Raw genomic sequence first — 20,300 nt, forward strand, 5'->3', positions numbered from 1 at the left:
TCGCAGCTCGAAACCGGTCGACAAAAAAGGTAATTTAAAAAAATCCTGTTTACATTTGTAAGCCATGAGTGTTGTGTCCAGTCTCGCGTCGCGTTTTATGTACAAAGTTGAACGGATGCAAATTTTTCAGCATCATCGATTTATCTGATGCCTATCTTCAATTTGATGTTGATGAGGAATCAAAGGACTTTTTCACAATCATTACGCATCGAGGAATTTATCGCTTCAATATAGTGGCGCCCGGAGTGAAGTCTGCTCCAGGCGCTTTCCAGCAGTTGATGAACAGCTTGATATCGGTTCTCGAAGGAGTTGAATCGTTCCTGGATGACATCATAGTATTTAGTGAAACTGAGTTATAACTCTATAGAGCAGCGATTCTCAACCTTTTTCCTGAGAGGTACCCCTTTCGACTTTTGCATTAATTGAGGTACCTTCTATGCTTTTTTTGCTGTAACAGTGTTGTAAAATGTCATTTGCATTCGTTTCTATAATTTTCCCAGAACTTTTTTCAGAAGTTAGTTATTGATTCTTGATGTATGACGAACTTATAGTGCTTAAATGCACCTACAACTTTGTCTAACAAGATATTGCTGTAAATATGTAATCTGGGGCGTGGGAGGCAAAATGTCATTCAAATGACACGTGACATTTTGGAGAGTTTTCACTCTCCAGCCTTAGATGTTATATTTAGAGCAGCGGTTCTCAACCTTTTTCTATTGAGTGTTTTTATTGACATAACGTGTTATATGTGTGAACAATTGACTTACTCTGTTTTACCGTGTACTCCTAAGAAGAATAAATAAAACTTATTACTATTGAATCGTTCGTCAGAATATAACGTGTTTCAATCTTTCTCGACAATGTCCGATCGTTAGGTTATGGGCCCAGCATAAATTCGATTTTGATAAACGTAAAGTTGTTCGGGAAAGTAATTAGCGTACGGTTTTTCAGTTTTCCGCGCGATGGATGACGACGTGAAGTTTTTGCGAATAAAGCCATTCGACGGTACGGGTTTTAATAATTGGTGTTTTCGCATGAAGGCGTACCTACAGCAGCTAGAGGTTCTCCATTGTGTTGAGAAGGCTGGCGAAGAAGAAGATTTCTGGAATACTTCCGAAGGTGCGACGAATGAGGTTAAGGCAGCGGATAAAATCAAACGGGATGCTCGTATGCGTCAAGACAACAAGTGTCGTTCCATCTTGATTCAAGGAATTGCTGACAGTCACCTCGAATATGTCAAGGACAAAGTTAGTCCAAAACAAATTTGGGAAGGACTGCATAACGTGTTTGAGCGAAAGAGTATAACGAATCGATTTCTGTTGAAACGCCAACTTCTTTCCATGAGATTCGATGAGAGTGATCGCTTGCAGGATCATTTCCTGAGATTTGACCAGCTTGTCCGGGAAATTAAAGGTGCTGGTGCAAGAATGGAGGAGGAGGATATCACATGTCATATGATGCTCACAATGCCATCGTCGTATGATGCGGTCACGACAGCCATGGAGGCGGTGTCGGACAATTTGACGATGGATCTTGTACGGAAGAAGTATCTGGATGTAGAAGCAAAGCGAAGGGGTCAAAAGATGGAAACAGAAGCAGAAGATATGGCGTTCGCAGGGAAACTAAGTTGAAGTTTAAGTGTTTTTCATGCGGTGAGGTGGGGCACAGAAAAGCTCAGTGTCCGAAGAATAGTTTTAATGGATCGTATGGTAAACATACGGGAAAGAAGCAGATGCAGAAGGCAAATGCGGTGTCAAAATCGGTGGCGTTTGTTGCGGCGGATTTGTCCGTTGCTGCTTCGAGTATGGCGGTTGGTGCAAAGTGGTTCCTGGATGGCGGAGCATCGGATCATATGTGCAACGAGAAAAGTTTATTTGAATGTCTGGAAAAGCTCGATAAACCAGTGACAGTGCAAACCGCAAAAACTGGCGTGAATCTTTTTGCTCACAAGAAAGGTCGAGTTACTGCATTATCCGTAGTGGAAGGTAAAGTGATCAATATAAACATGGACGATGTGCTTTACATTCCCGAATTGTCGTTCAATTTGTTGTCATTGCGTCGACTTGAGTCCACGGGTAAGAGAGTTATCTTCTTTGAGGGCTGCATCACGGTCGAAAGTGAAGGAGAAGTCGTTGCAACGGGAAGGCAGCACGGACAGCTTTACAGTATGGATTTCGAGTGCAAACGTAATTATGACTCTAATGCAATGGTTGACAAAGTCAGTCAAAAATTGGAACTGTGGCACCACCGGTTTGGGCATTTAGGAGAACATAATCTAAGAAAGCTACTGAAAAGCAACATGGTGGAAGGGATGAATGTTGACAGTGTTAATCAGTGTAATTTGAAAATCCTTTGTGAGTCATGTGTAATTGGCAAACAGACCCGCGGACCGTACCAGTGTCGCACAGAAAAACGTACTAGTCGACCATTAGAAATCATCCACAGTGATGTGTGTGGGCCTATCACACCGAGATCATGGGATGGTTTTCGATATTTTATATCCTTCACGGATGACTTTACACATATGGCGGTTGTGTACTTAATGCGGTCGAAAGCCGAGGTACTTGAGCGGCTGAAGGAGTACGAAGCGATGGCTAGGGCGCATTTTGGTACGAAAATCTCTCGATTCAGGTGTGACAATGGGGGAGAATATACTGGTCGTGCAGTGAGAGCTTTTTGCAAGAACAAGGGAATACGTTTGGAGACCACCGCTGCTTACACACCTGAACAAAACGGTGTGAGTGAAAGGCTCAATCGAACAGTGGTTGAAAAAGTGCGTGCGATGTTACTAGCAAGCGGTGTTGGGAAGCAATTCTGGGGAGAAGCGCTGTACACAGCGGTGTATGTACTAAATCGCAGTCCGAGTGTAGCAGTGTCTGGAAACATGACGCCTTACGAGGCATGGTATGGTAAAAAGCCGGACGTTTCCAACCTGCGTGTTTTCGGTAGCGAGTGTTTCGCCCACATACCGAAACAGTTACGGAAGAAACTTGACTCAAAGAGCGAAAAAGTCGTGTTCGTTGGATATGCACCTGGAGGATACAGAGTTTGGAATGGAAGAAGAGTGTTTGTTTCTCGGGACATTGTTTTTAACGAAGTGTTAGTTCCAAACTGTGTGTGTGAGTCCAAGACTGATCAATCGACTGCCCCCGAAAAATGTGTTATTATTGAGCAAAAAGATAAGCCAGAAACTGTTAGTGACAATTGCGGACAAGAGTGTGATTCAGAAGACTATTTTTCTGAGTGTGAAAGTGTGACTGAAAGTGAAGAAGCTGATGATGCAGTCGAAGGCGAAGGCGAATCATCGAGTGCACCTTGCGACACTGTGTCAGCACGAAGAAGTGGAAGAGTAGTAAACCCTCCTGCTTGGCAGAAAGACTATGACATGGATGTGTCGGTATTTGCACTATTGTAGGGTGCTGTCAATACGATACACCGCGCGGCTGTTGTAATGTTTCCAAAAGCGCATTTGCACAAGATTCCACGCGGCGTTCCACATTCGAAAGGAACAACCGCACCCTAGGAAACGCCGCAATGTTATCTCCCCATAAGAATCGAGTATACGGGCAGCAAAAAACGCGGTGCGTCGTTTCCTTTGGGGAGCGCCGCGTGTACTTTTGGGCAAATGCGTTAATATGTGCCGAAGAATTTGTCGATAACATTCCGGCGGATATCAGTGTGCTGAAGAAGAGAAGTGATTGGCCTTCTTGGGAGGAAGCCATTAAAGAAGAACTTAGATCGCTTGAGAAGAACAAAACATGGACATTAGTTGATCGTCCTGCTGGGAAGAATGTTATTGACAATAAATGGGTGTTCAAAATGAAGAAAAACAGTGAAGGTATCGTTGAAAGATACAAAGCAAGGCTGGTTGCTCGCGGTTTCACGCAGAGACCGGGTTTCGATTTCACCGAAACGTACTCGCCGGTTGCAAAAATGTCAACGCTGAGGATCTTGTTAGCATTGGCGAATCACGAAGACTGGAGTATCCATCAAATGGATGTCAAGTGTGCGTTTCTCAACGGTGGCTTGCAAGAGGAGATATTCATGCGACAACCAGCAGGCTTTGAGAAGGGGAAGGATCTGGTTTGCAAGTTAAATAAAGCCATTTACGGCCTGAAGCAGGCGTCCAGGAACTGGAATCAGCGGTTCCACGAATTTATTGTCAATCTTGGATACAAGCGTAGTGAACATGATTTTTGCCTCTACTATTGATCATCGAAAGGAGTCGTGACGTATGTAGTTATTTACGTTGACGACATTATGCTAATGAGCAATTCGGATGAGGCTATCGAGAAAATCAAGAAACAGTTGTCAGCTGAGTTCGAGATGAAGGACCTGAACGAAATAAAGAGTTTCCTTGGATTGAACGTTTGTCGGGATCGGAACAAGCGAATCATGACGATCGATCAACGAGCTTATGTTTCAAGCGTTCTGGAGCGATTTGGGATGGAAAACTGCAAGGCGTCGGCCATTCCCATGGATCCAAATCTTCGACTTGAAAAGGAGAAAAACCCGGAGTTATTCACGGACAAGCCGTACCGTGAGCTGGTTGGCTGTTTGATGTACCTGATGGTCACCTCACGACCGGACATCTGTGCGGCGGTCAACTATTTTGCTGGATTTCAATGCGGAGAAAGTGAAAAACACTGGGTACATCTCAAGCGAATCCTTAGATACTTGAGGGGTACTAGTGACGTCAAGCTAATGTATGGGTGTGACAAGGCAGCAGAAGTGTTGGAAGCGTTTACAGATGCTGACTGGGGAAACGATCCCAACGATCGGCGATCCGTTTCTGGCTTCGTCATTAAATTACATGGTTCCACGGTTACATGGGCAACGCGAGAGCAGTCGTCGGTGGCACTATCAAGTACGGAAGCTGAATTGATGGCGTTATGTCAATCTATTGGCGTCTATTGGTGTGACAGTTCCGAAGCCTGTTACGATTAATGAAGATAATCAGTCGTGCATTTCGGTTACTGTTGAACCCCGAAAGCATAAAAGAATGAAACATATTGAAATTCAACATTTCTTCGTGCGAGAGCTTATACAACAAGGACGTGTTCGGTTGAAATATCTGCAAACTGATAATCAGGTTGCCGATTTAATGACAAAAGGCCTTGCGCGATTGCGTTATTTTAAGCTGCGTGACATGCTAGGAGTAAGTAATTGACGTGGGGTATTGAGTGTTTTTATTGACATAACGTGTTATATGTGTGAACAATTGACTTACTCTGTTTTACCGTGTACTCCTAAGAATAAATAAAACTTATTACTATTGAATCGTTCGTCAGAATATAACGTGTTTCAATCTTTCTCGACAATGTCCGATCGTTATTTTCTTGAGAGGTACCCCTTCGAACTTTTGCATGATTTGAGGTACCCCCTCCCGTAAGTAGGCTTCCAATCCTCTTGAAAACATAATTCCGAGCCCTTTCGAAGGGAAGCTCCTTCAAGCTTTTGAGTCCCTTTAGAGTAGGCTTCCGCGCCTCTTTATTAGAGGCTTCTGAGCCTCTTGTAGAGAGGCTTCCGAGCCTCTTGAAGGCGGTTTTCGAGCCACTTAAAAGGAAGCTACCGTTGCATCTTGAAAGAACGCTTCTGAGCCTCTTGATAGTTTGCTTCCAAGCCTATTATAAGAAGAATTCTGAGTTTCTTGAAGCGAGGCTTCCGAGCCTCTTGAGAGGAGGCTGCTCTTGAAAGAAGGCTTCCGAACCAGTTGAAAGTAGACTTCCAAGCCTCTTGAAAGCAGGCTTACGAGCCTCTTGAAAGAAGGCAACCTAACCACTTGAAAGAAGGCTTCCGAACCTCTTGAAAAGCGGCTTCCGAGTCCTCTTGGAAAGAAGCTTCGGGGTCTCTTGAGAGGAGGCTTCCGAGCCTCTTGAGAGGAGGCTTCCGAGCCTCTTGAGAGGAGGCTTCCGAGCCTCTTGAGAGGAGGCTTCCGAGCCTCTTGAGAGGAGGCTTCCGAGCCTCTTGAGAGGAGGCTTCCGGGGCTCTTGAGAGGAGGCTTCAGGCCTCTTGAGGAGGCTTCCAGGCCTCTTGAGAGGAGGCTTCAGAGCCTCTTGAGAGGAGGCTTCCAGGCCTCTTGAGAGGAGGCCTGAGGCCTCTTGAGGAGGAGGCTTGAGGCCTCTTGAGAGGAGGCTTCAGGCCTCTTGAGAGGAGGCTTTCCAGGCCTCTTGAGAGGAGGCCTGAGGCCTCTTGAGAGGAGGCTTACGAGGCTCTTGAGAGGAGGCTTCCGTGCCTCTTGAGAGGAGGCTTCCAGGCCTCTGGAGAGGAGGCCTGAGCCTCTTGAGAGGAGGCTTCCAGGCCTCTTGAGAGGAGGCTCTGAGGCCTCTTGAGAGGAGGCTTCCAGGCCTCTTGAGAGGAGGCTTCAGGCCTCTTGAGAGGAGGCTTCCAGGCCTCTTGAGGAGGCTTCGAGCCTCTTGAGAGGAGGCCTGAGGCCTCTTGAGGAGGAGGCTTCCAGGAGCCTCTTGAGAGGAGGCTTCAGGCCTCTTGAGAGGAGGGCTTCGAGGCCTCTTGAGAGGAGGCTTGAGCCTCTTGAGGAGGAGGCTGAGGCCTCTTGAGAGGAGGCTTCCAGGCCTCTTGGAGGAGGCTTCCAGGCCTCTTGGGAGGAGGCTGAGCCTCTTGGGAGGAGGCTTCCGGGCCTCTTGGAGGAGGCTTCCAGGCCTCTTGGAGGAGGAGGCTTCAGGCCTCTTGAGGAGGAGGCTTGAGAGCCTCTTGAGAGGAGGCTTCCAGGCCTCTTGAGAGGAGGCTGGAGCCTCTTGAGAGGAGGCTTCCTGAGGCCTCTTGAGAGGAGGCTTCCAGGCCTCTTGAGAGGAGGCTTCAGGCCTCTTGAGGAGGAGGCTCGAGCCTCTTGAGAGGAGGCTTCCAGGCCTCTTGAGGAGGAGGCTTCAGGCCTCTTGAGGAGGCTTCAGGCCTCTTGAGGAGGAGGCTTGAGGCCTCTTGAGGAGGAGGCTTGAGGCCTCTTGAGAGGAGGCTTCCGAGGCCTCTTGAGAGGAGGCTTCGAGGCCTCTTGAGGAGGGCTTCCAGGCCTCTTGAGAGGAGGCTTCCAGGGCCTCTTGAGGAGGAGGCCTGAGGCCTCTTGAGAGGAGGCTTCTGAGCCTCTTGAGGAGAAGGCATCCGGGCCTCTTGGAGAGGAGGCTTCCGAGGCCTCTTGAGAGGAGGCTTCCAGGCCTCTTGAGAGGAGGCCTGGGCCTCTTGAGAGGAGGCTTCCAGGCCTCTTGGAGGAGGCTTCCAGGCCTCTTGAGGAGGAGGCTTCCAGGCCTCTTGAGAGGAGGCCTGAGCCTCTTGAGGAGGAGGGCTGAGGCCTCTTGAGGAGGAGGCTTCTGAGCCTCTTGAGAGGAGGCTTCCGAGGCCTCTTGAGAGGAGGCTTGAGGCCTCTTGAGGAGGAGGCTTCCGAGCCTCTTGAGGAGGAGGCTTCCTGAGGCCTCTTGAGGAGGAGGCTTCTGAGGCCTCTTGAGAGAGGAGGCTTCCGAGCCTCTTGAGGAGGAGGCTTCCAGGCCTCTTGAGAGGAGGCTTCCAGGCCTCTTGAGAGGAGGCTTCCGAGCCTCTTAAGAGGAGGCTTCCGAGCCTCTTGAGAGGAGGCTTCCGAGCCTCTTGAGAGGAGGCTTCCGAGCCTCTTGAGAGGAAGCTTCCGAGCCTTTTGAGAGGAGGCTTCCGAGCCTCTTGAGAGGAGGCTTCCGAGCCTCTTGTGAGGAGGCTTCCGAGCCTCTTGAGAGGAGGCTTTCGAGCCTCTTGAGAGGAGGCTGCTCTTGAAAGAAGGCTTCCGAACCACTTGAAAGTAGACTTCCAAGCCTCTTGAAAGCAGGCTTACGAGCCTCTTGAAAGAAGGCAACCTAACCACTTGAAAGGAGGCTTCCGAACCTCCTGAAAAGCGGCTTCCGAGTCCTCTTGGAAAGAGGCTTCGGGGCCTCTTGAGAGGAGGCTTCCGAGCCTCTTGAGAGGAGGCTTCCGAGCCTCTTGAGAGGAGGCTTCCGAGCCTCTTGAGAGGAGGCTTCCGAGCCTCTTGAGAGGAGGCTTCCGAGCCTCTTGAGGAGGGCTTCAGGCCTCTTGAGAGGAGGCTTCCAGGCCTCTTGAGGAGGAGGCTTCAGGCCTCTTGAGGAGGCTTCCCAGGCCTCTTGAGGAGGCTTGAGGCCTCTTGAGAGGAGGCTTCCAGGCCTCTTGAGAGGAGGCTTCAGGCCTCTTGAGAGGAGGCCTGAGGCCTCTTGAGGAGGGCTTCCGAGCCTCTTGAGGAGGCTTCCAGGCCTCTTGAGAGGAGGCTTCCAGGCCTCTTGGAGGAGGCTTCAGGCCTCTTGAGAGGAGGCTTCCAGGCCTCTTGAGGAGGAGGCTTCCGAGGCCTCTTGAGAGGAGGCTTCCAGGCCTCTTGGAGGAGGCTTCGGGCCTCTTGAGGAGGAGGCTTGAGGGCTCTTGGAGGAGGCTTCCGTGCCTCTTGAGGAGGCCTTGAGGCCTCTTGAGAGGAGGCTTCAGGCCTCTTGAGAGGAGGCCTGAGCCTCTTGGAGGAGGCTTCCAGGCCTCTTGAGGAGGAGGCTTCCAGGCCTCTTGAGAGGAGGCCTCGAGTCTCTTGAGGAGGAGGCTTGAGGCCTCTTGAGGAGGAGGCTTCAGGCCTCTTGGGAGGAGGCTTCCAGGCCTCTTGAGAGGAGACTTCCGAGCCTCTTGAGAGGAGGCCTGAGCCTCTTGAGAGGAGGCTTCCAGGCCTTTGAGAGGAGGCTTCCGGGCCTCTTGTGAGGAGGCTTCCAGGCCTCTTGAGAGGAGGCTTGAGGCCTCTTGAGAGGAGGCTTCCGGAGCCTCTTGGAGAGGAGGCTTCAGGCCTCTTGGAGAGGAGGCTTCCCGAGGCCTCTTGAGGAGGAGGCTTCAGGCCTCTTGAGAGGAGGCTTCCGAGGCCTCTTGAGGAGGCTTCTGAGCCTCTTGAGAGGAGTCTTCCAGGCCTCTTGAGGAGGTCTTCCTGGCCTCTTGAGAGGAGGCTTCCGAGGCCTCTTGAGGAGGGCTTCCAGGCCTCTTGAGGAGGCTTCCAGGCCTCTTGAGGAGAGGCTTGAGGCCTCTTGAGAGGAGGCTTGAGGCCTCTTGAGGAGGGCTCGAGGCCTCTTGAGAGGAGGCCTGAGGCCTCTTGAGAGGAGGCTTCCGGGGCCTCTTGAGAGGAGGCTTCAGGCCTCTTGAGAGGAGGCCTCTTGAGCCAAGCCTCTTGAAAGGAGGCTTCCGAGCCTCTTGAGAGGAGGCTTCCGAGCCTCTTGAGAGGAGGCTTCCGAGCCTTTTGAGAGGAGGCTTCCGAGCCTCTTGAGAGGAGGCTTCCGAGCCTCTTGAGAGGAGGCTTCCGAGCCTCTTGAAAGGAGGTTTCCGAACCTCTTGAAAGAAGGTTTCCGAACCTCTTGAAAGGAGGCTTCCGAACCTCTTGAAAGGAGGCTTCCGAGCCTCTTGAAAGAAAGCCTTCGAGCTGCTTGGAAGAAGGCTTCCGAGAGGCGTAAAAGGGTGCTTCCAATCCTCTTGCAACGAAGCAACCGAGTTTCAGTGAAAAAAAAAAATCATTTTGTTCATTCGACGTTTTGTTCGTTTGATCTTTTGTTCCGCAGCCCTTCATACATTGTGCTGGTTGTGTCAATTGGGATTTATTGATCGCATTACTTATTATGTAGGGGGAATGACGGCTTTGGCAGGTTTTGTTCTATTATTGTCAGGGGGGTTTTTATGACTGATTATGCTCAAATTTGGCCTAAACATTATTTGCATATCAAAGAATATTGTGGCCAAATTTCATAAAATTTGGTCGACAAAAACCCCCCTGCCAATAATAGAACAAAACCTGCCAAAGCCGTCTTTTCCCCTGCAATATAAATTTTTGAAATAGAAAATACACAATTATCAAAACTTTATCAATGAATTTTGATTGAAATTGTAATATGTCCGCCATTACGCATTTTTGTCCGAGGTACCCCCTAGGGCCAGCGAAGGTACTCACCGGGGGTACATGTACCCCAGGTTGAGAACCGCTGATTTAGAGCAATGTACCCTTGAACAAAAATATAGCCCTACTCAAGCTTTATGAGTACATCTAAAATTATGATGTGAATTTTACTTCTGAAGAAAGTTATTAACAAATTAATCAAATGACATGCAGATGACATTTTACATGCCTGGCTGTAAAGCCACCTTGAAAGGAGGCTTCTGAGCATCTTGAAAGGACGCCTATGAGCCACTTGAAAGTATGTTTCCAAGCGTCTTGGAAAAATAATTCCGAGCCTCATTGAGGGAGGGTTTCCGAGCCTCTTGAAAGGAGGCTTCCGAACCACTTGAAATGAGAGTTTACGAACCTCTTGAAATGAGTTTAAAGAAATAAGCTTAAAAGAAGGCTTCCGGGCCTCTTGATAGGATGCTTCCGAATCTCTTGAAAAGAGGCTTTCGAGCTTCTTGAAAGGAGGTTTATGGGCTTCTATAAAGGAGGCTTCATAACTTCTTGAAAGGAGACTTCCGGGCCTCTTGAAAGGAGGCTTCCGGCCTCTTGAAAGCAAGCATCCGAGTCTCTTGAAAGTAGGTTTCCGAGGAGGCTTTCGAGCATGTTGATAGGAGCCTCCGAGCCTCTTGAAAAGACCCTTCCGTTCTTTCAAAAGAAGGAGAAAAGAAAAAAAAAGTTTAAAGAAAAAGCTTAAAAGAAGGCTACCGGACCTTTTGAAAGAAAGTTTCCGAACCTCTTATAATTAGGCTTCCGGGTCACTTGAAAGGAGCCTTCCAGGTTTTGATTAAAATTCATCCTGCCATTACGCTTTTTTGCCCGGCGAAGGTACCCCCAGGGGTACATGTACCCCAGGTTGATAACCGCTGAGTTAGACCATCATAAGCGTCTTGAAACACTTTTCAATCGCTTGGAAGAATACGGTTTCCATCTTCGAGAAGATAAATGCAGCATATTGCAGCGTGAAATAAAGTATCTGGACCATATCTTATGAAAAAGGTTTATATGCCCAGATCCATCGAAGATTGAAGCAATTGTCAAGATGCCAGCACCAATCGGAAGACCGCTCGATGTGCTTCTGAAATAGGATGTACAGTTCAATTGGATTCAATAAGATTTTGTGACAGTACATATACCAGGTATACAAAAAAGCGTGTCAGAGGGGGAGGGGGTCTAGAAATTTCAAAAAGTAGTGGACGTCATATTTGAATCGCCCCTTAGAACTCTGCCTATACTATCTGATTTTATTACGTCATCGTTCATAAATACAATGATTGGATGCTTGTTTCCAACGATGCCGTGCCGGCGTTGAAGTTTCATGATTGGTACGTCCGTTTGATTCCACTCTTCTCTATATCGATCAGCTGTTGTGAATCCTCTCAAAACTCTCACGTGTTTCAACTTCCCGAGTTGAAATAATACTTTTTCAGTATCATATTACAGATCAAAATACTTCGCAAGCAATAATTAATCTAAATTATGATGAAGGTATTTGTCAAGTAATTGGACTTGAAATTATTCACATGAAATGATGTTGAAAGTTTATCTAATGAAACATACGATCCATTGTATCTTTTGATGATTCTTTTTTTTTTTTTTTTCGAGAGTTGACCAGTTGTAGTCTTAATAGACTGGTATCTCGGCTGGGCTTTCCATGTGATACACAATACTAGCAGACGACTCAAGCTATGTTGCTCACTAGGTCACTGCGGCCTGGGTTTGTATTGTGATCATACCGATACATTATTCTTTCTATCTACAGTCTGTCAATTATAAACCGAACAAATAATGGAAGCTCAACATGTACATAGATGTTTTCTGAATAAGTAGTTAACATGTAAATTTAATTATTAGTTACTTGGAGCCGACATTCAATACCTAATAGTAGTCTATGTTGACAACGGGTGGTACTGTTGCCATTTCGAATAAAGATGTAATGATATCATTCTGGTAGGGTAGTTTCAAAATAGATTAATTTAAGTACTATTGTAATAAATGGACACATTGAAGAGCTTCCCTTATTTTAACACGGTTGAGTATCGGATGTTTGTCAATACGTCGTCGAGTTAATTGTATCCTATCAGTCACAGTAATGTCATATGTTAAAGTTTCAGTAGTCTAATAGTGATCATTATACAAAATTTCTGTCCAGTTGTTCCGTAATTGCTTTTTTGGTCAAGTTCTATTCCCTTTTCTAATATTCAAACCTTTATTATTTATTAAAATAATGAGGTCTAAAATTCAGTTATTCAGATTCAGGGTATACAATATTCAATATAATAGTGGATGAACGCATCATATGGTCTATCCTCATTTCCGTAAGTGGTCAAGTTATTAGTCTTGTAGCAATAATAGTGGTACTAGTTATTCTCTATCTTGTGAGTGCAATGGTCTCAATTAACTATTCTAAACAGAACTCTGTCTCTTGTCATTCTGTCCACCGATGGTCATGTATTTATTTTCGTTTTTATTATTTATTTGATATCATTAAATTTCAGTCATTTATTTTACTATCGGTCATTTATTTTATTATAAGGTAAAGGTCAGCGAATTTGTCTTAATACGAGAAACACTAAGTCATGTCCCCTATATATCCGCTAATTTTTCTAACTAACCTAATAGCAGGAAGAGAGAAACAGTTTTTTTGCGTTGATCCATGCAGCTAGAGAGACTAAAATAAAACTAAAATAAAAAGATTATCGAGAAGATATAATAGATACATTCACTATCTCCAATGCCAAATTAGTAAATCTACAAATTCTACTTTTCACTACTAAAATTCTACTTCAGCTATACGGGTACAAAATGAATTATTGTTAGCTACTACTACAAGTATAAATAGATGTATGCTATTTGGATAAGCGTTTGTTTCAGGGTCTTGTTAGTATTAGAGTTATGTTAGTTAGACCCCTACTGAGCCCTGCCGGCACCTCCAAATTTACCAATAGGCAGTTGTTGTTAGATCGTGCGACATTAACCATTAGTTAACTTGGAGGCATGGTACCTCAAGTGTTTGGTATAACTGTTGACCTTATTTAAGTAAGATGTGATAAAAGTTTCTCTACGGAGCTTATTTTCAAACCATTACCATTAAAATAACGATATTCTTGTGAAGGAGATATAAAAATGCAAAAATATCTTAATTTTTTAATTTAGTGTTGAACTTAACCTTTGTTTGAAAAAAGCACTCTATTAAACAACAAAAATAAAAATAAAATAAAAATCATTTTAAGACACTTGAAATATCAACGTCAAGCCCCTTATCCATGGACAGGGATCCATTGCATCTTTTTATGATTATATAAAAAAAATGTTTGCACGATTGGTACGAATTATTAACTAAATTTTTAATAAACTAAATATTTATATACTAATTGGATCATTTATGTATTTGCAAAATTTTGAAGAAAATGGTGTATCGAATTATGAAAGGTTGATGCTTGAATCGGGTTTGTGGAAGCCGTAAGGTAGGTAATTATTTTTGGTATGTACGGCGAAAGAAAGCGATTGTATCGCGATTCGAGAAAAGCATCATGAGGGCCCATTCACAAACTACATGACGAGGGTACTTAAATGATCGTTAAGGATAAATTTTAGAACCCTACCATACATGAAGCATTACTAGAGGCTTGTTGTGGGTTGACAATGGTCAAGTTTACCTTTATGTAATTTGCGAATTAAAATTAAACTCTGAGTGGATTAGGGTGGCCACTGAAATTCGATTATCAAATTCCCGGTTTTTTCCCGCTTTTCCCGATAATTTTTGTCAATTTTTCCCGGTTTTTATTTAACAAAAAAAAACAAGGAAAGACTTTTAAAGCTTTGATTGGGTGTTTTATTTTTTGTCCAAACCGGAGGCCAGTTTTATATCGAAGCGACTGATAATTTGTAACGAACTTTTGAAATAAATACATATAATTACCAACAACGAGTAATGCAAAATGCTCTAATCAACAGACACACTTAAATTGTGCGCTTCGTGGTCATGTAATGGTAGTATCTATCGGCATTTAATCACCACAATACCACATAAGCACCTTATTACAAAGTTTCTATTCTTTTATTGGTTGCAAAACTTTCGTAAGTTTCTGACTGAACCAATAGACATTGCATGCCAGTTTAGTTTTATTCTTATTTCTTAGTGCATAATGATCACACAAAGCAGTACAAACGTATAGTATCTTATAGTACAGCAGAACTATTTTCAATGTTCAGTTCTCTATTTGATCTTATTCAGACTATAGCAGTGACAGTAAAGCAGTATATAACCACATCATAGTTATTGGTATTACTTTTTTTCAAAAGCACAAAATTAGAACACAAGAACTAATTTGAACACAGCTTAATCTGACGACCCTAATCTTTATTTCCGAACAAAATCATTACTTTGCTTTCAAAAATATATTTATCAACATTTTGGGTAATTCTAGGCATTCGTAATTTAATCAATATTACATTTAAAATTTCTAAAATTTGACGTTCTTATTTCTAGTTCTATCCTTTCAAATAAAATCGATTTTTTTTTATTAAAAAGTTATGCAGAAATGTGTGTTTCAATAGTATGGGAGCCCCCTTCTAGAGCGGGAGGGGACTTGAACCATCGTAGAAACATTTCTTGTCGTCAAAAACTTCGACATGTCAATTTTAGTTCCATTTGCTCGAATAATTCTAGAGTTAGGCAGACGTTTGCGTTTTATTTATACGGGAGCCCCCCTCTTAGAGCGAGTAGGTGTCTCGAACCCATTATTAGAACCTTCCCTGGCCCCAAAAATCCCTGAATTCAAATTTTTACGCCGATCGCCGATCGTGTAGTGTCCATTTCTATAATGGCCAAACAGGAGGTCCTTCGTAGCTTAGTTGGTTAAAAGGTTAAAAAAAGTCGGGTGGCCTAATACCGGGAAAATAAGCAATTAACTTTGATTGAACTGAATATTTATGATATACTTGCAGACCCGACGAACTTCGTTTCGCCTAAATTTGATTTATTCTCTGATTAGTTCTCGAGTTATGCAGAAATGTTTGCTGCATTTGTATGGAGGCCCCATTCCCTAAGCAGGGAGGGGTCTCGAACCATCTTAAGAACCTTCCCCGGCCCCAAAAACCTCTGCATATAAAATGTTCACGCCGTTCGGTTCAGTAGTTTCCGAGCCTATAAGATTCAAACAGACAGAAATTCATTTTTATGTATATAGAAGAAGAAGATGTCAATCGAAATTTATATCAAAATGAGCTAGTGGCAATACAAATTGGATTAGGAAAAAGGTCTATTTATTTTTTGTACCTCTCACATACCATATACTGAAATCAAATAATTCAGTTAGAATGCGACAGAGTGACAAACAATAAATAATAAATATGAAGAGTTTTGAATGTAACTTGACGAAAATTTATTTTTTCCCGGTACATGTCCTGAATTCCCGGTTTTCCCGCTTTTTTCCCGGTGACTTCAATTTCCCTTTTTTTCCCGCTTTTCCCGTTTTACCCGGTTCGGTGGCCACCCTGGGATTAGCATGTTTTTACAAAGATTCTTAGCAACCTTATTGCAAGCATCAGATATTCTATCCGCAGCTTTCAGTTAATTTCTCCAGTACGGGTTATTGGTATGAATGTTTTGATTTTATAGTTTCACCTATACTAACGTAGTGCTACAAATCGTACAAATCGAAAGCGCATGCCACCATTTGGCTACGGGTGCCCCCAGTATTGTCCAAAAAAGTTTTGGGTAATCATATCGCCATACTCATGGAAATTGTGAAATAAAAATGATAGCTGACATAGTGTGGTTGTTATCCATTCATCTGATGTGTGAAAGCAGGTATGTCCATTCAGAAAACGCTTTTATTGGGCAAAAGAAAAAACTCCAGCACAGCCTGCCTGCATAAATCAACGAAACATGGCTGCTAAGAAACCGAGTCAAAGTGATTTTTCACGCAAGAGAATTGCTTTTAATAGTTGAAGAAGTGTATAAATCTAGCGTAATGAAGCAGAAATATGTTTGATACACTTTTTTAAAGAAGCAGTGGTTTTGATCTCCCTACAAATCGACGTATTATCGCAGGAATATTGATTAATTTGCGTGATGAGCCAATGTTACATCCAGGGCCAACATTACCGCCGGTTTTATTGAAGTTTTATTGAGTTTTATTGTTGAAGTGGAACACTTAAAAAATACAGGCCCTCATGTACCTGTATCAACGACGAATTTTTTTTTTTCATTCGATTTGTATTTTGTAAAGGTTGCTTAGGTGATTCGCTAACACACATTTCCATAATAATCATACTTAAACACTTACCATACGATCCGGGAAAGTAGTAATATCCTCGATTATTCAAAATCTGCACGCAAGCACTTCCAAAAGCGGCAGCCAGCATCAGCCCGGTGAGGGTCACTACCACAACCAGCAAGGCATCTCGTCGCAGCTCGCGTTTACTCCTCCTCGAGCCACCCTTTCGATTGGTTCGGCAGCTAATAGAATACACCGAAACTCCTAACAGACCCCACGTCAGAAATGTTTCCTGTGCTGCACTCATCCAACTCTTGGAGTTGATAAAGAAATCCGCCCAATCTGTAGCGGGAAACACATTTTTTATACTGTCGTAATTAACCATCGAAAGAAATTTCGAGGTAACGGCTATTAGACCGACGAAGCCACAACTAAACACTCCAATCACTATCTTTCCGAACGAACGAATTCCTTTGCACAACACCACAAACACAAAAGTCCACAAGATGGCCAAATTGAATGCCAATTGGAAACGCACCGCTCCGATGCCGTTGGTCCCGCGAACCCCCGGACCAAGTTGATGCCTCTGAAGCACAACGCCATTGAAGTAATCCGCAACCGTATCCGACAGCCGGAACGATTGATTTCCAGGTCCTCTATACATTTCGAATATCTCCTGCCACCGGTATTTTTCGCTTCGGGATACCAACGAATCCCGGAAGTAGACTAGCACCCAGCTGAGTGAGATGGCCGAGTAGAGTGAAATTAATCCTTGCGCCAGGATCAGTGCTATCCCGATGCCCTTGCAGATCGGGCTGATTCGCCACATCGTCACCGGTCCACCCCGCACCCTCGAACCGAGCACCATCTGCAGCCACAGCATCGGAATTCCGAACAGGAACGAAAATATCAGAAACTGCACGATGAAATTCGCACCGAAGTGAATACTGAAGATGGCGAACCGGGACATGTTAAACAACCCGAGCGTACAGAAGCTGCACGCCATCGCCCGGGACAGCATATGCGGCCACTGCGGTTTCGGTCGTCCATTTCGGTCCATTTCCGGAACCGATTCATCGTCATCCGAAGAGTCGGAATCGTCGTCCACTGTTGCGTGGTTCCCGATGGTAATCGCCGTTGAGTGGAGCGACCCGTTCCGAGTGGTGGCCGCATTGGTACCGGTGTTGGCTGCCGTCATCGTCGATTCCGTTCCGATGGCCAGACTCGTTACGTCACCGCCACCGCGCCTTGAGCCATCGTCGCTTGGCCTTGAGTGGGGCCTGTAGAATGGAATAAAAAGAAAGAAATGTATGAAAAATCTTACTTGCTCCCTGATTGGTGCCGGTCGGCATGGAAATTAGCTTACTCAAACAAAGACGGGAAGTCCTTGGATGAGATCACAAACATGTTGTAACTGAACAGCGCCATTGAGAGCAGAGTGGCGTGCCACCGGGGGCCATGAGTCAAGTTCAATGTAACGATTTTCGACTACTGGTTCAGGAGCAATCGTTTCCGGGTCAGAGTATCGATCCAGCGCGATTCCACGTGGTGGTGGCATGCGCTTTATTACACACTCTGATGCACCCAAAATATCGACCAAATTAACGAGTTACAATTTCTGTTTTTTTTTCTGTTTCATGGATAGCTATACCATACCTACGTGTCTACTGTAACTTTGCCCGACTTATTTTAAAAAGCGATGGAAGGGGTGGGTTATTCTTCATTGGTGGAGCTAGCTGGGGTACATTACCCACCAAATTTAATAGTTTTTTTTTGGATATATAGGTACGCCAAAATGGTTCTGAAAAAATGAAAATCAATTTTTAATAGGGGGAATGACGGCTTTGGCAGGTTTTGTTCTATTATTGTCAGGGGGGTTTTTTATGACTGATTATGCTCAAATTTGGCCTAAACATTATTTGCATATCAAAGAATACTGTGGCCAAATTTCATAAAATTCGGTCGACAAAAACCCCCTGCCAATAATCAAAACAAAACCTGCCAAAGCCGTCTTTTCCCCTATTTAATCAGGGATTGAATCCTAAAGTGAAAGAGCAAGTCTCTCACTTATCATCTCTGTATACATATACGATATGTAGCATAGCGCGAGAATTTTTTTTCGCAGGCTGTCATGATAGAGAACTGATTCGAGATGGTGTACCCCATGATAAATTTCTTTTAGAAAGCTCCAAATGTGAGGAGCACTGGCTCTGATGGTGCATTTCAACTTGTTCTACACAGCTGTGCAGTAACCAACACGAAAGGAGCAAAAACAAAGCGAGAACCACCATTTTTCTGTGGGGACTGCCTACCCGATTCTGTTTTTCGCACTTGTATACAAGTTTGATAAATTTGTTATCATGGCTTGTTATAATTCGGAACAATTTTTGCCTCTCTTTTATCGTTGTTCGTTATCTATTGAGAGCGATTTCTGCAAACCCTGTATTTAATATTTAATAAATATTTTAATATTTAATATTTTCTTCAGAAATTTCTTTAGGAATTACTTAACTTCGAATTTTTTTAGGAATTCCATCGAAAATTATTTTAGGAAAATCTAGATGACTTACTGAAGAGATTTTCAAAGTAAATTTGAAATGTGTTTCCAAAGAAATTCCTGACGAAATTCCAGAAGGATTCTCTAAGGCAGTGGTGCTCAGCATTTTGGGCGTTTTTCTCTTAATTTGCTTGTCACACAATAAAAATGAGCTTTCACCTCATAAGTTAGTACTTGGACGAATCTGCTGAGGGTGGTTCAACGGATATTGATGTCAAATTCACTCCATACGACTTTATAAAAAAAATTACAGTGCGTATTATAAAAAAATTACATGAGGCTCGGAAGCCTCCTTTCAAGAGGCTCGGAAGCATCCTCTCAAGAGGCCCGGAAGCCTCCTTTCAAGAGGCCCGGAAGCCTCCTTTCAAGAGGCCCGGAAGCCTCCTTTCAAGAGGCCCGGAAGCCTCCTTTCAAGAGGCCCGGAAGCCTCCTTTCAAGAGGCCCGGAAGCCTCCTTTCAAGAGGCCCGGAAGCCTCCTTTCAAGAGGCCCGGAAGCCTCCTTTCAAGAGGCCCGGAAGCCTCCTTTCAAGAGGCCCGGAAGCCTCCTTTCAAGAGGCCCGGAAGCCTCCTTTCAAGAGGCCCGGAAGCCTCCTTTCAAGAGGTTCGGAAGCCTCCTCTCAAGAGGCTCGGAAGCCTCCTTTTAAGTGGCTCGGAAGCCTCCTTGCAAGAGGCTCGGAAGCCTCCTTGCAAGAGGCTCGGAAGCCTCCTTGCAAGAGGCTCGGAAGCCACCTTGCAAGAGGCTTGGAAGCCTCCTTGCAAGAGGCTCGGAAGCCACCTTGCAAGAGGCTCGGAAGCCACCTTGCAAGAGGCTCGGAAGCCTCCTTGCAAGAGGCTCGGAAGCCACCTTGCAAGAGGCTCGGAAGCCTCCTTGCAAGAGGCTCGGAAGCCTCCTTGCAAGAGGCTCGGAAGCCTCCTTGCAAGAGGCTCGGAAGCCTCCTTTCAAGAGGCTCGGAAGCCTCCTTTCAAGAGGCTCGGAAGCCTCCTTTCAAGAGGCTCGGAAGCCTCCTTTCAAGAGGCCTGGAAGCCTCCTTTCAAGAGGCTTGGAAGCCTCCTTTCAAGAGGCCCGGAAGCCTCCTTTCAAGATGCCCGGAAGCCTCCTTTCAAGAGGCCTGGAAGCATCCTTTCAAGAAGCCTGGAAGCCTCCTTTCAAGAGGCTTGCAAGCCTCAAGAGGCCTCGGAAGCTTTTTTTCAAGAGGCCCGGAAGCCTCCTTTCAAGAGGCCCGGAAGCCTCCTTTCAAGAGGCCAGAAGCCTCCTTTCAAGAGGCCCAGGAAGCCTCCTTCAAGAGGCCAGAAGCCTCCTTTCAAGAGGCCCGAAGCCTCCTTTCAAGAGGCCCGGAAGCCTCCTTTCAAGAGGCCAGGCCTCCTTTCAAGAGGCCCGAAGCCTCCTTTCAAGAGGCCCGGAAGCCTCCTTTCAAGAGGCCCGGAAGCCTCCTTCAAGAGGTTCAGAGCCTCCTCTCAAGAGGCCTGGAAGCCTCCTTTTAAGAGGCTCAGAAGCCTCCTTGCAAGAGGCCTGGAAGCCTCCTTGCAAGAGGCTCAGGAAGCCTCCTTGCAAGAGGCTCCTTGCAAGAGGCTGCCTCCTTGCAAG

General features: G+C 45.2%; 2 protein-coding genes across 6 annotated transcripts in view; one reads left to right on the plus strand and one right to left on the minus strand.

Annotated features, from left to right (window-relative positions):
• The window catches only part of LOC134226558 (sodium-dependent transporter bedraggled-like), an 822,794-nt gene that overhangs the window by 400,337 nt on the left and 402,157 nt on the right, over positions 1-20,300 (plus strand). The window lies entirely within an intron of this gene.
• LOC134226548 (sodium-dependent transporter bedraggled-like) overlaps positions 1-20,300 on the minus strand; it is a 49,192-nt gene that overhangs the window by 16,237 nt on the left and 12,655 nt on the right. Inside the window, 1 exon segment of the mRNA XM_062707394.1 lies at positions 16,228-17,438. Coding sequence (XP_062563378.1) covers positions 16,228-17,438 — 1,211 coding nt within the window.

This window comes from Armigeres subalbatus, chromosome 3 (genome assembly GCF_024139115.2).
Source record: "Armigeres subalbatus isolate Guangzhou_Male chromosome 3, GZ_Asu_2, whole genome shotgun sequence".
NCBI lineage: Eukaryota > Metazoa > Arthropoda > Insecta > Diptera > Culicidae > Armigeres > Armigeres subalbatus.